Raw genomic sequence first — 12,194 nt, 5'->3', positions numbered from 1 at the left:
TAATAATTAAAATTAACTATTATACTCTTTCAATAGTTAAATTGTTTAATAGTTAAAAATAGTTTAAAATGTTAAATATCTTTTATTTTGAAATGCTTTTATTTCTGAATCATCTTGGAAGATTTCTTTATTGCAAAATGAGAAATGAGTTAAGTATTAATTTTATACAGCTTTTTTTTTTTTTTTTTACTAAAACGAGGAATTCAAGAAGACTATTGAATAAATAATACATTTTTGTCTCTAATCTCATAATTCTTATGGATTGTTTGGTGCATTTGGTAAAATATTTCATTTCATGATAAACAGATTCATCAAACATATATAAAACATATTATTAGTTTATTAGTTTTGCATTTATAATTTCTTCTTTTATGTTGATAGCCTGTAGTAGGAATGTGCCCATATACTTCAAAGCTCTGTGGAGGTAATAAAGAGTAATAATAATAGTAAACATTGTGTGCATTTTTCTGCATACATCCCAGAGCAAACACAGGAGACTGGAAATGGATGTAAATAAAATGATATTTATTCAAACACATCAGGTGGCAGCACCTAGCAGAGTTTGGCTGAAAAAGCTAAGTAGAATGAGTCAGACTTTACCTTTACCTCAGAGTTTTGGAGAAGACCCTTATTTTGCTTTTATTGAACTGCTGATTTAGAGTCCGTAGTCCGACTTTGTTGCTTTATTATTTTGCCATGATATAGATATAGCACATCCAAAGAAATTAATTCTTCAAGTTTGTGTTATCGAAGTGTGGGAATAACTTATGCGAGAGGAAGTAATCTCATCTTCAAAGATGCATTAGCTAGATTACCATACTGTCAATACTGACTAGTTATTATCATTACATACTGTCTGCAATACAGTTGTGACCAAATAATGTTTCCTATGGGGCATGAGCAGAAAAATGTTATTGCATTCCTATATGTAAATATCTTCTTAGAGAAAGCTGGTTAGCTATATATAGTGTGTGCAGAATGGTTGGGTCGGATCCATTCTTAACCCTTTTCATCTTCTTGATTTACGCATGTTGAGAAATAGGATTCTTTCACAGGTACTTGAAATTCAGTTGCGATTGCTATAAACTATAAATAGATATTGTTGCTGCATTTGTAATATGAAAACATTCCTTCCAACTGAGGCAAACATAAAGGAATTCCATATTGGATCACCTGGAGATGTAACTCCTGAGTAAAATGCAATATAAGGACATACCGGTATAAGGAAGTTTAGGGTTAGTTGAACTTGTAATATAAAAACTGTGTGAATTGCCACCTACATATCTTTCCACTTTGGGGGTAGAGGTGGCACTTGGGGGACTACAAAAAGCTTCCTGCCATATATTTCCAACATTTGTTTTTTCTCAAATCTGAATGATTCCGAATTGCCTAATACCTGTGCACTGAGGCGAATGATATATAAAATGGACAGAATGAGAGAATAGATTATAATGTTGAGAATAACAAATACTATATAGCATTATACATATAAATGTAGGCAAATATAGATAAATAATTAAACTACCGTGTTTCCCCAAAAATAAGACCCTGTCTTATATTTTTTTGAACCCTGAAATAAGCACAATATGGCCTTAAAATAAATAAATAAATAAATAAATAAATTATTGCCCTGTGCTCAAAAGCCCGATTGGGCTTATTATCAGGGGATGTATTATTTTGGGTGAAATAGGGTACCTAAGGGTAAATGCTACAGAGAGATAAGTAAAGAGTTTGACTTTAAACTTTTCATTTAATTAATTTACAAAATACTGAATTCATTGTTTTTTTAAAGGCAGTAAAAGAGCAAAAAGTTTTATTTTTATTTTAAAATTGGGAATTATGGCAAAACTGAATCACAAGTCTTGCTTTAAAAAAAAAACAGAGTAAAACCTCTCCACTGTATTTGGTTTTTTTTTTTTGAAAGCAATAGTGATCAAATTTTGAATAAAATGGTTTTTAGCAGCTTGAGAAAAAAAAAAAAAACCCAACCCAGTCAATCTGACTTTGGTGGAGAAGGGAAATAAAAGAAAATTGGAGGGTATTTGTTTCTGTTAATCTTCACTGAAACACTGGAGAAAAACTTTATAATGTGAGTGATCCAGTACATTTTTGGTGTTATTAGTGCTATAATTTTAAATTATATTTTATCTCATTCAATTTGGCCACTAGAATTATATTTTCAGATATAAATGTCGTTCTGTTTAATCCTGTTGTTGGATAAGTTCTTAAAGATCACTGCATTCATTTTATGAATTGAAGAAAGAGTGGACTGTGGATTGCAATTTGCATGTGGCTATTTAGTGGCTACCTCCGTTGCCAGTAAAATTTAACAGTGCAGGTTGCTGAAAGAGGGTTCTATATTTATGAGCTAGAATATATGAGTGCATGTGCATGCATAAACATGACATTCATACAAATGAATTTTTATTTGTAGATAGCAAATTTAAATTTTTATCCCGCTCAACCTGTGAATGGCGCTATGATGCTTGTTCAAATCCTTGTTTCAAGACATGCAGAGATCCTTTGGCAAAACATTGTCAGACTGTTCCAAAGTAAGTACATTTATAATTTAAATAATAACACTGTCTCTAAAAAAGAAATAATACATTGCCTATCAGTTTAGGAGCAAAATAGAGGCTCTGTCAACCCTGAATTGAACCTGGCCGAAGCCATCTTGGAGGCTTCAGGGTTGTCACACAACGGTGGGACGGAGAGGGGGGAGAAAGATTGGGTTTTGTAGCCAAAACAATAAAGTTTTCCTGTGGGAACCAAGGACATTTTCACAGGTGGCTGGCTGGAGGAGGAGCAAGTAACCAAGCAACCTGCCAGCACTTGGACTGAACAGCGTGACCAGTGACTTGGGGAGAAAGGGAAACTTTTACTTTTAATCAGGTGAAAGCCGTGGGAAATTTCAGAGTCGGCTTTCACAAGTTATGCCAATATGAAGTATCCAATAAACTGTTCTTTGAGGAACCTGCCTGTCTTGGAGTTCTGTTTTCTATGGGGTACATTACTTGGAAGGCTGACAGGCTCTGTGTAAAGTGTAACAGTTTCTACATATGTGAGGACTTAACATAATTTTATGTAAGCAGCATGTAAGGGCTTTCTGCCAATTCTAAATGGAAATATTCATCATTCAGCAAATATATATATATATACTGTATATATCTATTCCAAATGTCACATCATTCACGAATTAGCTCAGCAGAGTAAAAAAGTAATTTAGCTTGGTCACAATATTAGTTAAAGAGGAAAAAAGAAGCAGTTAGCTAAGCTTCTGGTAGCTTCAGTTATTTTGAAATTAAGGCTGTAATTTGCAATTAAAGTTGACTTCTATGATGACTAAACATAATTAAGAATACATGTACCCATATACTGGTATTTTGTTGATCATTCTCTAGGAACATTACTCAGTACTTATTTCAATGATACATTTTGCTGTATGAAAAGTTAATTATTATTAATTTTATTTTAGAGTGGAAGGATGTGTTCCTATGTGTCCTTTGAATTTGGTGCTGGATGAACTCACTCAAAGATGTGTTTATTTTGAAGACTGTACGTATAATGTAATATTGAATCAAAATTATAGTGTTTAAAAGCTGTTATTTCAGGCTTCAATTTAGGAAAGTAACCCAAGTTAATTATAAAGTTACATCTTCCCAATATCTTGTGCAAAGTTTCATCTTTGCCAAATGAAGTTCCCTCACATTACTGCTTGACTGTTGCAGTTTCCCCTACTATACTAACTGAAGTGAATAGTTCTACACACCATCTGGAAAAAATATATGCATGGTGTTTTCTTAAAACAGCATGCACTCTGTTCTTTTAAGAAAGTGATACCTTCAAGTCACTTTCATTTCCAAGGACTTTAAATCTTAAGTCCTTATTCTGTGAGAAGGCTGATTCCCTGAAGCTTCTTCCTACATACAGAATTTTAAAATAGATATATACTGTATGGAATAGCTACATTTGGATTTACAATTGCTAAGAAAAAAGAGGTTTTGGCAATAAGACACTGCACAAAGATATGACATTATAGAAGTGTTCAGTAAGGGATTAATTAAATTATATTTATGAAATTTTGAATTAATAAAATTATATTTATGATGTTTATGATGTTAGAAATTAATAACAGTTTATTAAAGCTGTGCCATTCCACACTTTTAATTCTGTTGGATTTAATTCTGTCTATTATTGAACTAAACATGCCTCATGTACTAGTTATCTGTTTTTTGTCTTTAGGCATTGAACCAACAACTGAAGTTCAAATTCTACCATCCACTTTAAAGACACATACAGCTTTTGGAGCTCTTCAATCTTCTGCAGCAGTTCTGAGTAAAGAAATAGCTTTTTCTGTGACCCCAGCATCAAAACTTAGAGAAACAACACCTGCATCAAAACAGCAATTCAGTTCAACCATTGAAAAAGCTAAACTATCAACATTTTCATTGCCAAGTATTACTTTAGCTACATCAGCTGTTTCAGTTCAATCAGCTTTTGATACAAGTGCATTGCCAGGATTTTCACACCTTGTAACTGATTTTAGCCCCATATCTGTAGTTCCTCCATCAACAACTGATGTAGTTACTTTGGATACTTTGCAGACAAGCAGTATGACAAGCTTTTCAATCCCCTTAACATCTACAATCACTGAAGCAGAAAGTAAATTAGCAGCTACTCCAACTTCCATTGTGACTCCATCAAGTATTACAGAAGATAAATCATTAGATGCATCTAGATTAGTTTCACAAATAAAAGTAATAGATGCTCAGAGTTTCCCTACAGAGGACATAGAAAGAAAACTTCAAAACATGACAGAAAGCCAAACTTCATCTATAGTAACATCAAAAATAGAGCATATTAGTCAGTTTTTTACCAAAGCAACATTGCCATCTTTGGAAATATCTTCCCATTTGTCAACATCAAGGCAAACAACTCCAACTAGAACTAAGCCAGGAGTAACTCAACCAACTCTAATAATCACTAATGACACTAAAACTTCATTTGCTCCTTTATTTACTATTTTAGTAGCCACAAAACCAGTTCTAGAGCCAGGTTCTTCAGAAACATCCAAGACAACTGTTGCTTTAATCAAAGAACTTAAAAGTACTATTATTCCAATAACTCCAGTACCAACACAGTTTCCCCACACGTTCTTGACACATCCAAGTGTTTTAGTTTCTACTATTAAAAAGGAAATACCAAAAGCAACATCAAATGTTACATATCAAACAAGTTCATATTTTTCTTTGTACACACCTATAATATCAAAACCTCAAGTTTTTACTTCTAAAGTTCCTGGAAAAACTGATATCTTTTCTCCTGCTACAATAGTTTCCAAAACATATTTACAAACCGAGCAGTCACTGTTTATACAGCCAAACATGACAAAGCCTGCAACTGCTTCATCTTATAAAGTTACACCTTCGTCTACAATAGTAACCTCTAAAACCTCAACTTCATCTGAATCATCAATTCCAACTTCCCAGAAAATATCTACAGAACACAAAATACCTTTGCTCCTGAAAACCACAAAGGCAAGTGTTCCAGATTCTATTGATGTAACAAAATTGAAAACAGAATCTGCATTTATAGAAGAAGTCATAGCCACTGTTGTCCCGGGTCCATTGGTCACTAAAAAGTTAGAATCAGTTGGAACAACTGGATATCCATTTATTCAACATGCTGTTACTGATACAGACAAAGCAACAGAATATCTTAGTAAAAAAGAATCAGAAAAAACTACTAGTTTATATACAAGAAAACCATCCACTTCTCACCTTCCAATGTCCCTTTTTACAGTTACAACGTCAAAGATAGACACTGGTCTTGTTCCTTCATCACCTGAAATTCAGGTTCCTGTGGCTGCTGCTGTTCATCCAACTACTTCAAAGACCACCTTCAGGATGGTATCACCAAGCACAATAGCTTTAAGGTCAACTCCAGAATTGACAGTAAAAGAATCTAGGGTTACTTTACCTCCATTTACTAAACTTAGCAGCAGGTCACCAACTGAAGTGGCATCAATCAAAGAAATATCAACCTTGTTTTCTTCAGCTACTCTTTCTGTAACAACATTTCCTCCCATAATCTCTCTAGTGAACAAAACATCTCCTTTGTTTACTTCAAGACAAAAGATAACTGTAGTAGCAACCACTGCAAAACCGTCAGTTGAGACAACAAAGTCATCTGTAACTTCCAAGATTGCCACTTCCTTTGTTCGTACATCTCCAACGGAAAGCATTTCTACCCATGTAAAAGACAAATCTGTTCCTCCATACCTCATAACACAAATACCAGGGAAGCATGATTCTTTACTGACCTCTAAAGCTTATTTAACTACAAAAGGAACTTCTACGGCGTATCAGTTTCCAGTTGAACAGACAAGTATTTATCCCCAAAGTACTTTAAGAACAACAGAGTCAGTCAAAGTAGCAGTGCCTTCTGTCTTCCAAAGTACTTCACATTCATTTGTTACTCCTTCAGTTGCTTCACTCACTTCTTTATTTTCACCCCAAATCCCACTTGTAAGTGATAAAGAAACAACCCAGCAAATAATAGAGTCCTTTCCTACTGAAAAATCCAAGACCCTTTTCCCTACCACAAAGCAAGCATCAAGTCCTTCTCGTTCATCTACAGAATCCAGCACTTTGTTTCATGTGTCAAAATCAACGTCACCATCACTATTTATATTGGAAGCACCAGAAACTTCAATTGTGAGTCAAACAGATTCACAAGAAAGAGTATTAGTAACACCCATTTCAACAGCTTTCACATCCGTGAAGACAAGTGCTAGAGAAAAGACAATAACGTTATCTAAACAAATGCCACTTTCCACTATTTCTTCTAGTTCGGCACCCATAAAACTAAGTGGACTAACAACCCAGAGTATTACAAAATCATTAGAAAAAACAACAGGAACAAAAGAATCTATCACATCTTTATTTCCAGTACCTTCTGATATTTCAGAAACAAAGAGCATACCTTCCAAAATACTAGAAGCTGATGGAGAAATATTGGCTACAAAGCTTACTCCATCACCTTCAATTAGCAAACATTCACCAACGTTCCCTGCTCCACTTAGTTCCACTAATGAAACTGCAATATCCAAATCCCTATTTGTGAAGGAGGCAACAACAGCATCAGCAAGCTCTTTGCCAGTACTACCAATTCATCCAAAGGCTACAACAGCTACAGCAGCTCCTACCTATTTATCAACCAAACCAGTATATGATTCTGGCACAATATACGCTGCAAATTTTACTACTGCTGAAACTATGTCAGGTACTTCAGCACCAGTTTTCATACCACCTGGAGAGATAGCAACTCAGCCAACTTGTATAGTGAGTAACATAATTAATTGATCTTTATCCCACCATATGAAAGGAGAGAATTGTGTGTGTGTGTGTGTGTTTTAATTTAGAGATCATGGATATATAATATATATTAAGATATAGCTTCTTACCTCTATTATTAGCTAAAAATTTAGCCATCCAGAGTGGTTGAAAGTCAGATAGCATCCAAGATTAATAAATAAATACACAAATAGAAATAATAATTGTGGCTTTCACATATTTATCCTGATCCTGCACTTCCCTGAAAACGTCATATGTCATAGTAATTGAAACATAATTAGTGATGCAAACAAGTCTTTATTTTTAGCTACACGTTTCTTATAATACATTGTGCTAAATGTCCATGCCTTGATCATTTATGTGTCTACTAGCAATCTAACATGATCTGGAACCATTTTCTTGAACCAGTCTCTTGATAATTCTGCTCATGGGTTAAATATTATTGATGAAGAAGATTAAGAACATATTTGGGGCTTTTGAACTACTCAGTATAATTGTTTGGGGGAAAGTATTTGTGTGTATGCTATTTTTTTATTTTAATAACTAGCTTCACTTTGTAACATTATTTTTATCATTTGCATACTGTTAATGTTAAACTAAACATTGAACATTTTTCAAGGCTGCTATTTTAGAATTCAGCCTTAATTAAAACAAAAACATATTCCTGAATACTCAAGAGATCTTGGATACTTAGGCTCCTGATTCTACTATGTTGATTTCTTGAAAATATGTTCTTGTTGCTTTTGTTTTGTTCAGAGTTGTAACCAATCTTTTCTAAATATGCCTTAGCCTGTCACAGAAAATGACTGCATAAAACATATTTGCTTAGATGGACAATTAATTCAAGTTAACCAATCCCAGTACTGCCCATACAGTGCAACGCAACCCAGCTGTGGATTTCTTGGATTTGCTGTTCAGATTAATGGCGACAAATGCTGCCCCAAATGGGAATGTGCATGTGAGTTATTAGTCATATAGTGTTTATTTTAAAACTGCATTAAGCTGATGAAACCTTGAACTTCAGGGTAGGTATGGAAGGAACAGATGGTAGAAATTATTCCTGCCTTACATAAGAAACTGTAGCAGTTCAACCAGAAGAATATTGGGGAACTGCACAATATGCAATGGAATAGAACTCAATGAAGAGGGATTAATGTGATATTGAAAATAATACTTGTTATATAGAGATTTTACACAACAAATATTATGGATTGAGAGTTTCCAGTTCCAGTTCTGAGAATATTTCCATTCAAAGAAAGAAGATATCTTTTTCACTGAATCCTTCTTCCATCTATAGCATCTTGTGCCCCTAAGATTTTGATAAGGATTGTAGAAATTTCTGGAGTAGCATGAAATGTGAAAGGGGGAAATAGAAAGAAATGCCAGACATTTATTTCAGAAAAAGCAACCCTGGATTCACCTTATTTTGATCTCAAGTAAAACATGGTATGGAGACAAAATAATGTTTTAAGATAGGAAATAGCGGAATTTCTTATTTTTCAAGACTTGGTATCAGCTGCACACCTATTAGGATTCTTTTGCAGCACAAACCTATTTATCAGGAAATTACTTGTCAAATTTTCAAGAATTATTTACTGTATCTGTTACATACTTTTATCTAATTTAACAAAACATTGAATTTCCATTTGCCAGCAACCATCTGCCTGTTTTGTAAATTTTTTAAAATAATAGTTCACATTATGTTTGATAGGTCGGTGCACTTTCTTCTCTGATCTGAGCTTTATCACCTTTGATGGACATCATGTGGCTTTATTTAAAGAAGCATCTTATATAATCAGCCAAACACAAGATGAAGCTATAAGCATTCATGTTGTTGACAACAGAAATACCAATATGGTACTAAATCTTGTTAATTATTTTGTATTTATAGAATATGCATAAACAAACAGTCTTTAGACCTCTGATCCAATAGAAACTTTGAGGCTAGAAGATCATTAATTTTGTTTCTCTTGGGAGCTGATGTTTGAATAATCCTTTCCATATATTTTCAGATAGTGACTTTTTAAAACATTTTCGCTTAAATATTAAGGCAGTTGAATATAGGATGGAGTTGAAATTGGGGCTTACAATGGGAGAGGAATATTTTTTTATCATTCTGTTTAATTCTATGAGAGATGGAAAGCACTTCGTAATTCTTTGTGAATAAATTCTTATTTTTGTTGTTTTATTTAGGGGATCTTAACCTATTCTAAGCTATATTTGGCAATGCTGAATTTAACATATTTGTCTAACCAGATTATCATTGACCGCTTAAGTAGAAAGGTAAACTTTACTTCTTCTGTTACTTAGTAATTGTTGTTAACCTGTGGGAAAAGGATTTATTAAAATTCTAAGTCATACTTTTTTAATTTTATGATTTATGTTGGGTGGCATAACTTGAAGCTTGGGACCACTGTAACCTCTGGAAGAAATGAGCAGAGTTTCTTGAGATATTTGTGATTTAAAATCCAACTGTAAGGGGAAACTGTTAAACACATTAACTGATTGAATTGAATTGATATCATTTGAAATAAAAGTTAAATTAAATTCAAACAGATTCTTTCAGTACTTTATTTTTATTTATTTTTTTTTGCCTAGTAGTTTTCGGCATCTCATTTGTGGTGGCCAAGTCTCCTAAAATTTGTATGGTCTTTTTAATGTTGGTGTTCAAGTCATGTTTATGATTTTAAAAACCAATTTTCAGAATTTCAATTTCCAAATGAAGGATGTAACTGAAATAATTAATATTAACTATTGTTTATTAATGTTATTGATCTTTTTAATTAACATTTTGCTAATTATTACAAAAAGGGACTCTGTGGCTCAGTGGCTAAGTTGTTGAGTTTGTTGATCGAAAGATCGGCAGTTTAGCGGTTCGAATCCCTAGTGCCGCGTAATGGGGTGAGCTCCCGTTACTTGTCCCAGCTTCTGCCAACCTAGCAGTTTGAAAACACGTAAAAAATGCAAGTAGAAAAATAGGGAAGGTAACAGCGTTCCGTGTGCCTTTGGCGTTTAGTCATGCTGGCCACATGACCACGGAGATGTCTTCTGACAGCACTGGCTCTTTGACTTTGAAACATAGATGAGCACTGCCCCCTAGAGTCTGGAACAACTAGCACATATGTGTGAGGGAAACCTTTACCTTTACCTTTAATTATTACTATTTTTATTTATTCATATCCTGCCTTTCTTATTTTATAATAACTCAAGGCAGAGAACATACCTAACGTACCTTCCTTTTCCTATTTTCCCCTCAACAACAACCCTGTGGGCTAAGAGAAAGAGTGACTGTCCCAAAGTCACCCAGCAGGCTTTCATTGCTAAGGCTGGAGTTGAACTCATGGTCTCCTGCTTTCTAGTCTGGTGCCTTAACCACTAGACTAAACTTACTTTATTACTTATTTCCAGCTGAAGTTGGGAATGCTTTTAAGCAGTAATGGCATGTTAAATCTGCTACCTTTTATGTGCTTATTTAAAAGAAATCTGAATATATTTAGTGGAACTATATTCTTCAATAGTCATGCATAGGAATTCTCAGTATATCTACTTTGCAGTTAGTGTTGGAATATTTTCCGTCCTCTTTTTTATGTCTTGTATTTTTTATCAGTTTTATAAGGCTGAATGAACAAAATATATATTTGATAAAGGTTTACTACTATATAATTGCAACTGTAGGTTAATATTAAGCTTGTTAAAATATAGGGGCTGTTGACAGAGAAAGGTCTTTTGTTTGTTTTCCATTTTAGCCATCCAGAATTTTTGGAAAGTCCAGTTAATCTTAGTTTCTACTATGAAACTATATCAGAAATAGATGGAGATGTACACTTACTTACCAATGTACTGGCAAAAAATATATCAGCCTCAGTATTTTAGAATTTTGGGAAAAGAGGGTAAAATTCAAAATTACAATAACATCCAGATATCTAGTTTTGTTGATTTTTCTCAGTTGGAATATATTTTGAATTGTCTTGTATTATATCCTCTATTACCTTCATGTATTTCAATCAAATTATATCATCATCATGCTTCTTATAGAATTTAATTTCTCACTGGCTTAAAACAGAAAAAGCTACCCATTGTCCTGATGGCATTAAATTATATCCATGTAACTTGAGTCATAATTCTCTAGTCTAAATGCTGACTACATTTTGATTGCTTCCTCCCAAGATTTGCTATCTAATTGGGGTTTAAGAATTTAATATGCAAGTTGTACAGATTTTCATTGGAAGGTCCATTAGAATTTATTTGATTAAAAGATTTGCTTTTACAGAAAAGGAGAAACACTTATTAAAAGTATTATTATGAGAAAACGCAAACTCTAATCTTAAACGTTGCCTAAATATTTCTTTATATGTTTTCTAGATAATGATCAATTCAAAATATGCTTGGCCTACTGTTAAAAAATATGGATTTAAAATTGAGGACACTGGCTTTATGTATCTTATTAAAACCCCAACAAATACTAAAATTCAGTGGTTTCATAATACTGGGATGATGATAATTGAACATAATGCAACCAGTGATCAAAAAACAATGGGATTGTGTGGTAAGCAAACTTTAGTATTTTGTTATATTTTATTTTATACCTTTATACTGTATATTCATCCATTCAGTACACACACTTTTCTTAAGGGGAATATCACATTTGTTCGTTTATAAATTATATTGCAACTTGAAGAGTAATTATGTGAGAGTAGAAAATGATAATTGCTCACCAACAGTATTTATAGCTGAAATGAGGCTAATTTTTAAAGCACAGAATAAAAATGCTAAATTTGCCGCCAAACTAGGCCAGTTCTATTATCCTGTACCACATGATATGTAGAATAATATATATGT

At 33.4% G+C, this 12,194-nt stretch overlaps 1 protein-coding gene across 1 annotated transcript in view; it reads left to right on the top strand.

The window, feature by feature from the left end:
- The window catches only part of OTOG (otogelin), a 99,250-nt gene that overhangs the window by 66,592 nt on the left and 20,464 nt on the right, over nt 1–12,194 (top strand). The window contains exons 33-39 of the mRNA XM_070935098.1: nt 2,435–2,552; nt 3,476–3,555; nt 4,243–7,343; nt 8,145–8,313; nt 9,067–9,212; nt 9,549–9,638; nt 11,718–11,901. Of these exons, the coding sequence (XP_070791199.1) occupies nt 2,435–2,552; nt 3,476–3,555; nt 4,243–7,343; nt 8,145–8,313; nt 9,067–9,212; nt 9,549–9,638; nt 11,718–11,901 (3,888 nt within the window). The remainder of the gene's footprint in view (nt 1–2,434; nt 2,553–3,475; nt 3,556–4,242; nt 7,344–8,144; nt 8,314–9,066; nt 9,213–9,548; nt 9,639–11,717; nt 11,902–12,194) is intronic.

This window comes from Pituophis catenifer, unplaced genomic scaffold (assembly GCF_029215685.1).
Source record: "Pituophis catenifer annectens isolate HBS135680 unplaced genomic scaffold, rPitCat1.0.hap2 SCAF_1, whole genome shotgun sequence".
Taxonomy (NCBI): Eukaryota; Metazoa; Chordata; class Lepidosauria; order Squamata; family Colubridae; genus Pituophis; species Pituophis catenifer.
The sequence above is the reverse complement of the archived record's forward strand: the minus strand, read 5'-3'. Positions and strand labels throughout refer to the sequence as shown.